This window comes from Euprymna scolopes, chromosome 43 (genome assembly GCF_053919585.1).
Source record: "Euprymna scolopes isolate OS-2025 chromosome 43, ASM5391958v1, whole genome shotgun sequence".
In the NCBI taxonomy this organism is placed as follows: Eukaryota; Metazoa; Mollusca; class Cephalopoda; order Sepiida; family Sepiolidae; genus Euprymna; species Euprymna scolopes.
In genome coordinates, this window is record NC_136524.1 from 24,936,969 (window position 1) to 24,954,052 (window position 17,084).

Consider the following 17,084-nt stretch of genomic DNA (forward strand, 5'->3'; position numbering starts at 1 on the left):
CTAGCTACATTGACTCGGCGTTGCCCGGTAGTCTTTATTGTTGTTGTTGTTGTTGCTGTTGTTGTTATTTTTTCTTTTCACCATATAAGCAGTTTAACGTTTCAAGATGGTGTTACCATACTATTAGAGAAGGATTAGAGAAATACGAGAATAATGATGATTATAAAAATAAAAATGAAGGTCATGATAAAAATAAGATAATAATGAAGGTGTTATCCCGAATTAAAGAACTACTTACCGTAGACATCATAAATGGACTTTAATTGTCTGATACGTGCATCGTCATATGGAATTGCCAACCAAGGCATCGTCTTGAAATATTGGCCAAAGGAATCGACGCTTCTGTCAGAAGAAACAAAAACTACTTCAAAGTTTCTTCCTTCAGATTTTAACTTATCATACATCGCTGAAAGAACCGGTGTGAAATGTTTGCAAGGGGGACACTGCAATGAAAGGGAAAAAGAAATAAATTAGCAAAAAGAAAAGTGTTAAAAAAATTTATTTAAAGATATGAAAAGGGAATGAGAGAAAATAGAGAAAGAGAGAGGAGGAAACAGAAAAAGTGAAATAGAGATAGACAGAAAGAGAGAGAGGAAGAGGAAGAAAAAGGATAGAGGAATAGTGTATTCGTGCATGTGTGTGTGAGAGAGAGAGAGAGAACAAGAAAGAGAGTAAGAGAGATACTGGAATGGAAGAAAAAGAAATAAATTAACAAAAAATGTAAGAAAGAGGAAGATATATATATATATATATATATATATATATATATATATATATATATATATATATATATATATATATATTATTCCTTAATTGGAATTCATTTTTTGAGATGAGCGTTATATCTATTAATTTATTTTTATTTTGGACTATTACCACCTGGCGAAGGCCAGAGGAATAGTTGGCCGAAACGTCGTGGAAAACAACAACCAATAAAGATGCAAACAACTAATAAAAGATGAGAATAATAGTCCGAAATAAAAGATAAACTAATAGGAAGATATATATATTACATAGAAAAATGCGAGCATGAAAAATAATATGGTTAAGATTAAACTTAAAAAATTAAAAGAACTAGTTGTTTAAACTGGAAAACAAAAGGACAAGATATTCTAGTAAAAAATATAAATTTATAACTTAAAATATTGCAACATTAAGAATTAATCATATACTGTTAAATTGAATTTTTAAAAAAATCTTAATGCTGCAATATTTTAAGTTATAAATTTATATTATTTTTTACTAGAATATCTTGTCTTTTTCTTTTTCAATTTTAACAACTAGTCCTTTTATTTTTCTAAATTTAATCTTAACCCTATTACTTTTCATGCTCGCATTTTTCTATGTAATCCATGATTTTTCCAGGCTTTGCTTTGAAATAGTATTTTCTTTTTGTGCTCAAAATCATCCTTTTCCAAATATTATGAAAGAATATATATTTTTCAAATATTTATTGTCAAATATATTTCAAAGCAATAAATTTTATGTTTTATATGAAGTTCAATTAATTTTCCTATAAATCTCAATAAATAATGATTTTTAAGTTAAAATCAACAATAGAAGCAGCAAATATCATTCCAAGATACAAATAAATATGCAAAATAGTATAAAAAAGTGGAATTTTCAAACAAATATTTGAAACAAACTAAAAAACTAGTGTTGAAAAATCCATTCATTTTAATTAAACCAGTGAAATATAAATTTTAAGCACACAATTATTTTTTATTTGAATAATTATTAAAATAAGCTTCATCAGTTTAAATTTTAAATAATAAATTCAGAAATAAACAGATAGCAGAAAGTCAATTATATTTGAACAAATCTTGAGAAACAGTTCAAAATTGAAATTAATAAATTCCTTGGAATTTCTTTTAGTATTTGATTAAAAAAACATTATGAATAGAAATAAGAAAAATCAAGATGAAATTCATCTGTTTAATTGATTTTTTTAATGAAGAATTCCATTTGATCTAATTTTTTGCCTCCATAAATATAAAGAGAAATAATGAACGGCTATATTGTGATCAAGTATACACACACACACACACACACACACACACACACACACACACACACACACACACACACACACACACACACACACACACACACACACACACACACACACATTGTCGATTTTGATTTAGAATAATTCTTTACGTAAAGATGCTTAATAATTTAATGAAAATGATGTTCAAAAATTATTTATGCAGTCGGCTTTTTTCAATAAAATTCCTCCAATGTTATCTCCCTTTCACTCCTTCATTCTTTCTGTTTTACTTTTTACCCTCCCCTCTCTCTCTCTCTCTCTCTCTCTCTCTCTCTCTTTGATGTCTCTCTTTCTCTCTTTAGATTTCCTTCCCCATTCTCCTTACTTCCTCTTTCTTTCATTTAATGTTTTCCCCAAAAAGTTGACATTATTACAAACAATTCGTACAGCGGCGAAACAGTAAAATAAAAGACGTAATTAAATGTATAAACAAAAAGAAGAGAGAAAGAAAAAAGAGAAACAGAATTAACAGGCGACGTCGTATGCGAAAGACGGCATGCTAGTGACATTCTCGCTATGGTTCATGATGGTGTCGACGACATGGTAAAACTTTAATAAAAAAAAGGTTACCCTTTCCTTTTTCCGTTTCTCCTGCTACGTACAGACACCAAGATAAACGACGCTCAAAATCCCTCTGTTTTTTAGCGTTATAATCAGAGAAGGAAATAAACAAACCTCTCTATATTCTTCTTGTTAATTAACACGATAAAAATACTACAGTGTTGGCTTTTCTTTATATTTATTCATAAATTATTTGTACATACAAAAATAATATTCATTACAAAAAAGAATAAGTTAATACATACATGATAGAAATTGCAACTCATTTATATTAATATATTAAAATACCGTGTTTTTACATAAAAAAAAACACATTGAAAACTGGGAGATTAAACATCAATGTGGAAAAAGTTGCTATGGTAACCAAGGGCCAATCAGAAGAAACCATCTCTCACCTTCTTTACATATTCTGAGAACTTTTGAACACCAGCAATTTTATTAGAACTTTTGTTTTAATGAACGAAAATTGAAAAAGTGATTTATGAAATGTAAAAATTGTTTGAAATTTGGTCGAAAAATGAGTGAAGGATGCGGCTTTAAAGCAGTTCTAAATGAGTAAAATTAACACTTAATCATATATTCTAACACTACCGTGTTTAGAATATATATATATATATATATATATATATATATGTGTGTGTGTGTGTGTGTGTGTGTGTGTGTGTGTGTGTGTGTGTGTGTGTGTCTGCTGGTATATATATATATATATATATATATATATATATATATATATACCAGCAGGCCGTCCGGCGTTGCCCAATCGCAAAATACACTTGAATATCATATTTTAATTCATGCAGATTTCGTATTTATTATTATAGAGTAAATTCTCTATTGGTTATTTTATTGTATAAATAGATTTCAAAAGTTAAAAAAAAATGACTTCGATGCCATCAGTTAGCATTGAAACCATAACATTCAGCGTTTCAGCCATAGTCGGTATTTAGCATTTCAGCCTTCATCGATATCGTCCAAGCTATCACTAGATGGATGAGAAAAGGCTAAAAATTAAACGATTTCAAGTTAAAAATGTATATGGGCACATGCTCAGAAGATAGTCGATTTACTCTTGGCAAGGTTAAGGTTGTTTTTTTAAATCTTTAGTATATTTATTTGAATAGCAAAATTATATTTAATATTTAGCTAATGACTTTCTTCTGAAGAGATGAGCCTACATCGGAAATGCATGGATTAAGGAAATTTCTTTGAATATTGTATTCTTTTTTCAAATAATAAATTTTTGTTTTGAAAAATTATATTTTTCTGAATGAAATTTAAATATAAAAAACTATATATATATATATATATATATATATATATATATATATATATATATATATATATATATATATATAGCTGAACGTCTGTGTATGTGTGTGTGTGTGTGTGTGTGTGTGTGTGTGTGTGTGTGTGTGTGTGTGTGTGTGTGTGGTCACATATAGGCTCCTATATGATTGACTATTTAAAAAAACTGATTACATATAATGATAGAAGGTGTATCGAGGATCAGGAATGGGTATGTTTGATCTGGCAAAACGGTGGTTCATAAAAATTGTAGGGTCTTCGTTCGCGCCTGGCCCCCAAAGTATGGAAATAAAAAATGAAAAAGTAAACGTTTACAATGGTTTTTGATATAGATGTACATAAGAATAAGTATGTTTCAACTTAAATAGAATAGTATAATAAAATTGTGGGGTCTGCGTTCACGCCTGTACTCCATGGAAATATGGCACAAACTTTAACAAAGACTTTTCATATGTAAATATGTCACAATGTTTAACAAGGTTTTTTTAAAAGGGGTGAGGGTCCACAGTAACACCTTAACTTTAATCTTAATTCACGTTAGCTTTTATTTATTTTTTTGAGTTGAATCATATTGTGTTGAATAAATTCACCTCATAAATTCACGTTCTTATTAAAGTGAAAGCCAAAAAAAAAGTCAGAATTTTAGACAATTCTCAACACAAATTTTGCATAACTCTGTTTTTTTTCCTTCTCCACTTGCACGTGGTACTCTTTCGAAAATAGATAAATAGATAAATAATAAAAAATAAGAACGTTACTTGTTATCATGTCAAAAGAAGGAAAAAATCCTGCTCACGGGATTACGCGTCTTTTTAAAAACATTTACATAACCTTTTTATTTTTATTTATATATCTGTTTAAGCTTTTTTTTGTCAGCGTACTAGAAGGAATTCAGTTGACTACAACCCTTTCTGCGTGTTCTTTATATTACAATAGTACAACTCTGAATCTGACAGCGCAATACTACACCGTTCAATACTGTAAAACTGAAACGAAGCTGTTCTGCTTGAATAGGGTGCCATTTTCTTCTTATTCATATTTATATCAATTCTATGCTTTAAAAAACTAAAGTAATTACATGTTTACTTTTTTAATATCCCATTTTGCTGTTTCGGATTATTTTACTAAAGTAAGTAAAGCTTCATTATTTTTCAAAACTGTTTTTGTTTCTTTGTTTTTCGATATTTCGTCGATATTATTTAGTAAGAGTGTTTAGCAGAAAAGCCAACAAACGACTACCCGAAAAAATAAATATACAAGAAATAAATGTTATCATAGTCAATAAAAGTTCAGTTCATATTTATTTTGTTTTAAAATAGTTTTTAATGCTCTTTACTTGAAATAATTTCAGCGAACCGAAATTAAAACGAAATTTGAGGCGATAACTACTTAAATGAACTTTTATATAAACTACACATGCCATAATCGAATATTCCTCAAGCACAAAATAACGGAAAACATTAAAATATGTTTATAAATATTCCTTACATTGACGGAACTCTCTTAAATTGTTAACACAGAATGCTCAGGTACCCCTCCTTAAAATTGAACAGGGCTCTCCATTTCAAAATCGCTGCCATTTTGATTTTTTTTTAAACCGGTTCGTGAATTAAAAAATCTTCTTTTTTTTTTTACAAACTACTTAAAAATACAAACCAATGAACTTTTCTACCATAAAAGTAACTTTTATTGACCATGGTAACATTTATTTATTGTATATTTATATTATTATATATATAACATTTTCTCTTTGTAAGGAAACATCATTTTGTTGGTCACTCTTCGCTAGAAATGGAAACAAAGTTGATATAAAAACATATATTTTCGCGAAAACTATCTTTACTTTCATCATCAGCTAAGGGTAAAATTTTTGAGTATCAAAACTTACCTCTTTACAACCCCCTCCTTTTCATAACCTATCATACTTTCATCAATCACAGTCCATTTTCTGTAGGCTGTTTTTGAACCCAGTCAACGACGGGTACTTCTGCTAGTATATATATATATATATATATATATATATATATATATATATATATATATATATATATGGGGGGGGATAGGACTTTAACAACTTAAAATACCGTTTGAGTATAACTTAATTTATTTCACAAAAATCACATAAATTAATCAAATGGTTTTATTTTTATAAAAATAATAACATTTTCTGGATAAACAAGCTACGATAACACAACGCCATACTGAAAGTCTGTAGGAACAAGGGAGATAACTTCGAACTTTTGCGTGATTTTTAAAAGTTATTCTTAACACAGAAAAGGAGGAGGGCACAGAAAATAAGCTTAAATTCGCTTAACGATGATTTTCTTTATAAAAATAAAAGTACTCGATCAATTTACGTGATTTTTGGTGTATGATATATTCTTTCCATCATGAGTACGTACGTCTGTTTTATTTTTGTTTATTCATGATGAGGTGGGATTCTGGCAAAGTGTTAAAAGTCACCGCATAAAATTAAAATAAAAAGATTCCCGGGCAACGCCGGGTAGGTATAACTTAGTGGATAATACATATTGCATCATTACCGATTGCTTTGTTATGATTTATTATCGATTTCTTAATCGATAACATTTTTCTCCATTCTTCAGCCATGTTCAGTTATTTAACCTTAAAAATATTTGTGGCTAAAAAATATAAAAAAAAAGAAAAAACTTTCTTGCTTATGCAATGGTGCCACGATGACTTTAAATTTAAAAAGAAATAAATCAATTCATTTTTACTTGTTACCAAAAGAAATCAAAAATGCGATGTAACTTTGATTCTTTTGCAAATGTTTAAAAAAATACTTTTTTTTGCAGCAGCAGCAGCGTCACCACCACCACCACCACCACCACCACCACCACCACCACCACCACCACCACAACAACAACAACAACAACAACAACAACAACAACTAAACTTTAGCTCGTTAAAAGGGGTAAAAGGTACAGCCCGTGGACTTAGAATGAGTGCTTTATGCCAAATTTATAGTTGAACATGGTTAAATTTGTGCTCATTTTTTTTTTATTAATTAATTAATTATTAATATTATTTACTAATCCATATTAATTCCCTATTAATTCACATTAATCCCTGATAAATGGCTGTTGCGATAATGTAAAGTCATTTGCAATGGTTATTGAAAAAGGCAGAGAAGACTGAAAATCTGTGAAGATTTGTTTTCACACGATCTTTGGGGAACACCGTGAGGGATCATTGGTGATGGCCTGTATAAGAACTCCTGTATAAGAACTCCTGTATAAGAACTCCTGTATAAGAACTCCTGTATAAGAACTCCTGTATAAGAACTCCTGTATAAGAACAAGTGAGTAAATAATAGTGGGATGATTAATTGGAATCGAAATCGGAATTTTTCGGGGTATCAGAATCGGTATTGGAAAAATTTGTGCCTATTTTCCAATGCCAGGTCATTGAAATTGTTACTAGAACTTAACTGTTTTAGCATCTGGCTCACTCCAAAATTTATTCCAAAATTAAGGTGTGACCTAAGTTTAACACATGTCTAAATTGATTATCACATCCAATAGGGGGAGGGAATATTTTTCATTATCATACCAGACTTTCGACGGACACTGTGGGTGAACGAAACAAGAATTTTTAACCATTTTTGGTCCAGAGACAATTTATTGCATCTTAAAAAATATATGGAAAAAGTAATGCTTTACCATACCAGCCACACCCTTTTTTATTCGATTTTGGGGCACATGTGGAAAAATCTAAAACCCCTTAATATCTCTATAAGGTTTTATTTTTGAGAAAATCTGATGCCATTTTTGGAGTCCTTGGGTCAAAAAACTTGCATGCATGAATTTTTAGGGAAATACGATCTTTCAATCAGAAAATATTCAAAGAAATGACATCACAAAATGATTAACGCCAAAATGAAAAATGCTCTGAATCAGTAAACACTTGGAGTTATGTGCTTAAATTTTCCGGATTTCTTAGTTCCTATATTGTCTATCTGCAGTGCAAATCAGATCAGGGATATGGGTGTCTAGCCCTGGATGATTTGACACAGAATAACCCCACAGGTTGGCGTCAAGGAGAGATTTTTGATAACCTATGTGAAAGCTCCTTGTGAGCCAATAATAATACCAAGCAGGACCTGTGGAAATTCCACAGGGGACTCATTCATATGTAATATATTGATGTTCGTATTTTTTGGATGTTTAGGGTGGAGACGCTCTGATATTATTGTAGCTCTTTTGTTAAAACTGCAAAAGTATTTATCTAAGCTAGCAGGGATGCCTGGTAGTAAAGTACGCTTAAATATGCTATTTTAATTCTTGCAGATTTTGCAAATAATATTATAGAGTTAATGTTCTATCGATTTTTATATATTATAAAATTGCGATTTCAAAATGAAAAAATATATCCATATGACTTGGGTGCACGAATCGAAACTGAAATCAAAACTTATGAAGAAATATATATATATATATATATATATATATATATATATATATATATATTTATATATATATATATATATATATATATATATATATATATATATATATATATATATAACTTGAGTCCATGCAGCTATAATCGAAACCAAAACTTACGAAGAATTCTTGATAAAATTATTTATAAAAAAACAGATTACTATAGTGCCATCAGCTATAATCGAAACTGAACACAAAACTTATGAAGAATTCTTGGTAAAATTATTTATTACAAAAAATGGAAGTCCAAAACAATTGATCTAATTTCTATTAATCTCTTATTGGGCATTGAACGGATACCATAATAATTAGTTCTCTATACTTTATACAAAGGTCCATACAACATTTCAGAAACAGTGGAACGCAGACAGTAGTTTCTGAGAAATGGTATTGTGGTGACTAATTCCTATTAATCCCTAACTGCACATCGAACAGATACCATTATGTTTAGTTTGCTGCACTTTATTATATCAACAATCTATGCCAAATATTGACAATTTTTTTAGAAAAAGTGGAACAGGCAAACAGACAGATTAAAAGATATATATATATATATATATATATATATATATATATGTGTGTGTGTGTGTGTGTGTGTGTGTGTGTGTGTGTGTGTGTGTGTTTTATTTTACAACTTCAAAATATTAATTTAGTCGTTTAATCCATTACAGTTGTTACCACAGACAGAGGAATGCTCTGTCGGTTTTGTCGGATGGTAAAAGTTAAAATTTTTTCGTTTTAACTTTCATCATCCAACAAAAGAGACCGGGTATTACTCTGTCTGTGGAAACAACTGTAATGGAATGTAAGCTCTACTAACGCATTGAGCACTTTTTATTCTACCTTTTATCACTTATACCTCCCCCTCTCTCTCTCTCTCTCTCTCTCTCTCTCTCTCTCTCTCTCTCTCTCTCTCTCTCTCTGTGGAAATACTTTTATTCACTTATAGTTCCTTTTTTATATATACCAATCCTTATTTAAGAGCCTATAAGGGATGAATGACAAAAGCCCATATTCAAAATTTCCAAACGTATTTTATTTCCTTTTGGTGGATTAATTGTTGCTATCTCTTCTGATGAATTAAGGGCAAAATAGATTCACTGTTTGATATAATAATTAAATGATTTATTTTGTGCTACGAAACAGATGCTGTCAAGAATTGTATAAATCAACTGAATTAAAGGAATAAATTGTAAGATGGTCAATACCATGAATTTTGGAATATAGACTTCTGTCATTTAATATATATATATACTAGCATGGGCGCCCGCCGTTGCCCGAGTGTTTGGATGTGTATGTTGAGCAAAAAAAAAAAAAAAAAGTGGTAGTAGGAAAGCAGGCTCGAACCTGTACCACAAAGGAGGAAAAGACAGGGGTAAAACCTAACGTTTATGCTGTTACGACCACCGCCAAACCGAAAGCGCCATTTTTTAAAATTAAGGCTAGACAATCTAAAGGAGAGGATAACCTTCAAAAATATCGGCGAAAAAAGTGACCCCCTGTAAAAAAGTGCCTAGTTGAAGGGGAAGATATTAATGTTTTTAGCCAATTTTTCGATATTTGTCGCATGAAAGATCGAACTTTAAAACGATACTGATCTTGGTAAAATCTGTCACCTCTATTGAAAGTTTAAGGCAGACATGCAAACAGACATACATACATACATTTATATATTGGTAACTAAAAATATTCGACCCAAACTGATGAAAAAGCTTGCCCTATCTCTGAGTACCCTTTACGTAAAATTTCAAATATTTAGACCAGAAATTGTTTGAGTAATTTGGAAGAGACCGCAGAGGTCAATTTGTTTTAACATTGATCCCTATTATGACCCCTTAATCTTTATTGTTTTGGGCTCAAATCAAGTTATTAAGTTAGATCCATGTCCAAGGAACCTATATCTAAAATTTCAAGTGCATAGACCCAAAATTGCCGGAGGAGTTTGGTAGAGTTCTCAAAGGTCAAATCGTTGAACTTTGACCCCTTAATCGCTAAATTTCTGGCCGAAAACCGATCACATCGATTTTCCCAAATCTCAGTACACTGTATATCAAATTTTGAGTCTGTAGACTAAAAATTGACATAGTTATTGTGTAGGGAAATGTACACAGACACGCAAACACAGATACACAGACACGTTCACTTTTATATATATATATATATATATATCTGTAATCTTAAATCTGTAATTTTATGAGTAAGGCAACATTAATAAACACATAGAAAGAAATTTGTGGCATAATTTATTCTCCCGGTATGGAATTGAACTCCAATTGGCCTACTTAAAAAAAACTGGTATTCTAATCACTAGTTCATTTAAATTAATTAGAAAAAATGTTAATATTAATTAAATAAGCCCGGGTTCTTACGAAGATATCTATTTCTAGCGTTAATTAAAGGAAATAGGAAAAGTAGAAATTTATTTTCGTTTATCGTATACTGTAATTTAACGAGATGTTCAAGTAGGCATAAATAATATATATATATATATATATATATATATATATATATTCATATGTATGTACATATATATATATATATATATATATATATACATATATATATATTCATATGTATGTACATATATATATATATATATATATATATATATATATATATATATACATATGTATATACATATCTATCCATATATCTATAAAAGTGAAAGTGTCTGTGTGTGTATCTGTGTGTGTATACATTTCCCTACGCAATAACTCTGTAATTTTTTAGTCTACAGACTTAAAATTTGATATACAGGGTACTGATGTTTAGGAAAATCGATGTGATCGGTTTTCGGCCAGAAATTTGGCGATTAAGGGGTTAAACTTTTTTAACAGAAATTTGACGATTAAAGGGGTTAAACTTTACCTTTGAGAACTCTACCAAACTCCTCCGACAATTTTCGGTCCAAACACTTGAAATTTTAGATATAGGTTCATTGGACATGGATCTAACTTAATAACTTAATTTGAGCCCAAGACAATAATTTGTAAGGGGTCATAATAAGGGTCAAAGTTAAAAAAATTGACCTTTTTTATTTTTTTGCTCAACACACATCTCCAAATACCCGGGCAACGCCGGGCACCCATGCTAGTATATCTATAAAAGTGAAAGTGTCTGTCTGTCTGTGTGTGTACATTTCCCTATGCAATAACTCTGTCAATTTTAAGTCTACAGACTCGAAATTTGATATACAGGGTACTGAGATTTGGGAAAATCTTTGTAATCTGTTTTCAGCCAGAAATTTGGCGATTGAAGGGTCAAAGTTCAACGATTTGACCTTTGAGAACTCTACCAAACTTCTCCGACAATTTTCGGGTTAAACACTTGAAATTTTAGATATAGGTTCATTGCACATGGATCTAACTTAATAACTTGATTTGAGCCCTAAACAATAAATTTTAAGGGGTCATAATAGGGGTCAATGTTAAAAAAATTGACCACTTTATTTATTTTTTTTTTACTCAACATACATCTCCAAATACCCGGGCAACGCGGGGCACCCATGCTAGTATATATACATATGTATGTACACACACACACACACACACACACACACACACACACACACACACACACATATATATATATATAAGAGCAATCAGTTAATAAAACATGTTAAAAAACACTTTGAAAAAGAGTTAAAAACATATTTAATCTGAAAAGGAAACACTTGATAAGTGGATAGTCCTTAATTCGCAGAGTTTCGTAGAAATACTTTCCTTCTCATCAAAGGGTAGGAATTAGCAATATATATATATATGTGCATATATGTATATAGATATATGTGTATATATATATATTTATTTATTTTCAACCATTGGATTTTTATCATATCCTTTTTCTCCCTTTTTCCAGTTTCTTGCTTTCTCAATCTCTTTGAATCCCTATAAAGTGTCTCAAACTGTTAAATGACTTCTTTTTTTATGCAAATATGATACATTTTATATTGTTTGTTTCCTGTGATGCATTAACCAGCAAAATTTATTCTATCTTTTGCAAACGTCTTACCTCTGATGAGAAGAATTGCATTCTTGGAAACTCCATGGAATGATGTTTCTCTTGTTTTATTTGTACTCCTTGTCGAATAATTAAAATTTTGTATACCTTCCTTGCAGCTTTATAAAGTTATTGTGAAAATTTTGATAAATTTTCAATATCAATATTTTTAATGTGTGTGTGTGTGTGTGTGTGTGTGCGTGTGTGTGTGTGTATATTTTTTTTTTTTTTTTTTTTTTTTACAAAGGCATCACCACATTATCAAGGCCCAGAGGCCACTCAAGGATAAGGGTTAAAGAGTGTACAGTAGAAGTTGGTCAATATAGTAATCATTAGTAATGAAAATTTGGTAAATTTAATAACTTATATGGAACGGCTCATCAAGAACTTATTTACGTTAGACTTGAACACAACCATATTGTAGTCAGCCGGAAAGCAGGAAAACGGAAGACAATTCCACAGGCGTGCAGTTCTAAGAAAGAAGCTTTGTTCATGGAATCTATGTTTAGGTTTAGGCACAGATAAAGAGTGGGGGGAATTATTGATAGTGTTTACAGCTAGACGAGTGTTTCTTGTGAAAGTTTGGCGAGGGGGGACCATAGATTGAATCTCAGTTGAACACTTTCCATGAAAATAACGATACATCAGAGACAAACTCGCAACAACTCTTCTGTGAGATAGAGGTTGTAAGTAGGAGAAAAGGACATCTCCTACGAGGCTACGAAGTCTATTTTGAACTCTATCAAGGCAGGACAAATCCTTTCTAGCAGCTCCTGCCCAGATGTGGCAACAGTATTCCATCCTTGGACGTACCTGGCTCTTATATAGATAGAGAATATATATATATATATAACGGAAATATGTTGATTATAAATTGAATTTAAAAAAAAACAATTCTTAATGCTGCCATATTTTAAGTTATAAATTTATCATATTTTTTACTAGATTATCTTGTCCTTTCTTTTCCAGTTTTAACAACTAGTCCTTTACTTTTCCATGTTTAAGCTTAACCATATTACTTTTCATGCTCACATTTTTCTATTGTAATATATGTATATGTATGTACACACACACTAGTGTTGGTACAATTAATCGGAATCGGGAATTGAAAAAATCAGAACTTTTATGAGTATCGGAATCAATATTGGAATTAGTATTGGAATCAGAAGAAATTTTCAATGCCAAAACGATTCTTTTAATTTGCTTATTTATTTGCTTTTGTTTAAAGCAAAATATTCTACTGCTTATAGTAATGATGAAATAAAAAAATATTTATTGATTCTTAAACTACTAGTAAAATTAAAATTAATAGATTATCCCTGACAAATGTATTTCATGTTTGAGAAAACATCTAAACATTTAATACGTGTTTTTATGGTAATCGTGATAAAAAGTAACTGTATATTTAGATTTATAAAGAATCAGAATTGAAAACGATACTTGTATTGGAATCGGTCATTTAGTACGGAATCGGTAATTGTATTGGAACCAGGAATTTAGTATGGAATCAGAAATTGTATCAGAATCAGTAATTTAGTACGGAATCGGTAATTGTATCGGAATTGAGAATTTAGTATGGAATCTGTAATTGTAACAGAATCAGGAATTTAGTATGGAATCAGGAATTGTATCGGAATCAGTAATTTCGTACGGAATCAGTAATTTAGTACAGAATCAGGAATTGTATCGGAATCAGTAATTGTACCGGAATCAGTAATTGTACCGGAATCAGCAATTTAGTACGGAATCGGTAATTGTATTGGCATCGGTAATTGTACCGGAATCAGTAATTTAGTACGGCATCGGTAATTGTATCGGAATCAGGAATTTAGTACGGAATCGGGAATTATATTGGAATCAGTAATTTAGTACGGAATCGGTAATTGTATCGGAATCAGTAATTTAGTACGGAATCAGTAATTGTATCGGAATCAGTAATTTAGTACGAATCGGTATGTGTATCGGAATCAGTAATTTAGTACGGAATCGGTAATTGTATTGGAATCAGTAATTTAGTACGGAATCGGTAATTGTATCGGAATCAGTAATTTAGTACGGAATCGGTAATTGTATCGGAATCAGTAATTTAGTATGGAATCGGTAATTGTATAGGAATCAGTAATTTCGTACAGAATCGGTAATTGTATCGGAATCAGTAATTTTGTACGGAATCGGTAATTGTATCGGAATCAGTAATTTAGTACGGCATCAGTAATTGTATCGGAATCAGTAATTTCGTACAGAATCGGTAATTGTATCGGAATCAGTAATTTAGTACGAAATCGGTAATTGTATCGGAATCAGTAATTTAGCACGGAATCGGTAATTGTATCGGAATCAGGAATTTAGTACGGCATCGGTAATTGTATCGTTATCAGTAATTTAGTACGGAATCATTAATTTTCTGCGGAATCGGTAATTGTATGGGAATCAGTAATTTAGTACAGCATTGGTAATTGTATCAGAATCAGGGATTGTATCGGAATCAATAATTTAGTAGGGAATCGGTAATTGTATCGGAATCAGTAATTTCGTACGAAATCGGTAATTGTATCGGAATCAGTAATTTCGTACAAAATCGGTTATTGTATCGGAATCAGTAATTTAGTACGGCATCGGTAATTGTATCGGAATCAGGAATTATATCGGAATCAGTAATTTAGTATGGAATTGGTAATTGTATCGGAATCAGTAATTTCATACGGAATCGGTAATTCTATCGGAATCAGTAATTAAGTACGGCATCGGTAATTGTATCGGAATCAAGAATTTAGTACGGAATCGGGAATTATATCGGAATCAGGAATTTAGTACGGAATCGGGAATTGTATCGGAATCAGGAATTTAGTATGGAATCGCCCCATCACTAATACACACACACACACACATTGTATATATATATATATATATATATATATATATATATATATATATATATATATACACACACACACCAAGCCTCAGAGTAAAAGAAAACAACAACAATTGCTTCTGACGATAATCGGATGCACCAATAGAAAGCGTTTGAGAAAAATATGGCCAAACAACAACTTTTGGGTGCCATTTTATATAACATGCTTGCTGAAATTAAAAAGACCACTCGGCAAATGGAAAAGATATCCAGAAAGATCGGAAAAAAGAATTATTCTGTCGTGTTCAATGAGACTTGCTGACATAATGACAGAGTTACTTCTTTTAACTAAGGGTAGAGTTTATAGGAGAAATGTACAGTGTATGATAATGGAAATGATACATTGTCCAATAAAGGTTGAGGACATGCGTCGCATAGAGAGAAATGATATCGAATGGTACAAGGGATGTGTAATGGTATGACCAGGTTGAAAGAATGGCTGATAGTTCATGGGTTTGTAGATGTAGATCGATTAATGTAGTAGCGTTAGGGTTGAGGACATGTGTTGCATGGAGAGAAATGATATGAGAATAAAATAATAGGTGTGTAATGTGAGTCTTAAGGATTCAAACCTGATGAACTCATGATGAAGGTGAAGATGCATCTGATAACGTGGATGATAAGGAAGATGAAGATCGCTTTTATTATCAACGTCACACAGATACTGCTGATGAAGATAATGATGATGAAGAGGATATAACAGGATACTGCTGCAGCTGCTGCTGCTGCAGCAGCTGCTGCTGCTGCTGATGATGATGGAGGACAAGAAAGATGGCGATGATAATGATGTGGTGATGATGATGATGATGATGATGATGATGATGATGATGATGATGATGATGATGATGATGAGTAGGAGACGTTATAATCACATCAGTTCCCATAAAGAAAATCAGAGTTAAGCCATGTTCAGCCCGGTCATTATTAAAAAATGATTATGCAATATGTCAAATAAAATATCTACTCTAATTGGTAAAGCTAACAAACAAATAAACACACACACACACACACACACACACACACACACACACACACACACACACACACACACACACACACATGTTGACCTCGTGTGTTAGGATGTATATCCCCCCCCTCGCCACACCTCTTTAAAAATGTTTCATGAGACAGAAAAAAAAATGTCCGTGTCACATCAAGCGTAAAACATGTTTAGATCGGAAAATAAAATAAACATCAAACATATTTGGTGTACGAAAGAAATTATGATGACATAAAATATAAATAGGTAAAAGAATCCTTTGATCTTCGTGTAAAATGAAGTGTGATGGAGAACAGATATGAAAAGTGAGATAGATTGATATGACGCGTTATTCTCAAATGAATGTATTATATATATATATATATATATATATATATATATATATATATATATATACACACACACACACATATATATATATATATATATTTCCATGATAAAATATGTGCGTGTTATATGTAGATGTGTATATACGTATATATATTTCCATGATAAAATATGTGTGTTATATGTAGATGTGTATATATGTATATATGCATACATATGCATGTATATATATATGTGTGTGTGTATATATATATATATATATATATATATATATTTCCATGATAAAATATGTGTGTGTTATATATAGATGTGTATATACGTATATATACATGCATATGCATGTATATATATATATGTTTGTGTGTGTATATATATATATATATATATATATATATATATATATACATGCATATGCATGCATGTATACGTATATACACATCTACATGTACCACACATTTTATCGTG

General features: G+C 30.8%; 1 protein-coding gene across 1 annotated transcript in view; it reads right to left on the reverse strand.

Annotated features, from left to right (window-relative positions):
* Positions 1-17,084, reverse strand: part of LOC145268245 (nucleoredoxin-like) — a 628,842-nt gene that overhangs the window by 115,286 nt on the left and 496,472 nt on the right. Inside the window, exon 3 of the mRNA XM_080123573.1 lies at positions 239-443. Coding sequence (XP_079979699.1) covers positions 239-443 — 205 coding nt within the window. The remainder of the gene's footprint in view (positions 1-238; positions 444-17,084) is intronic.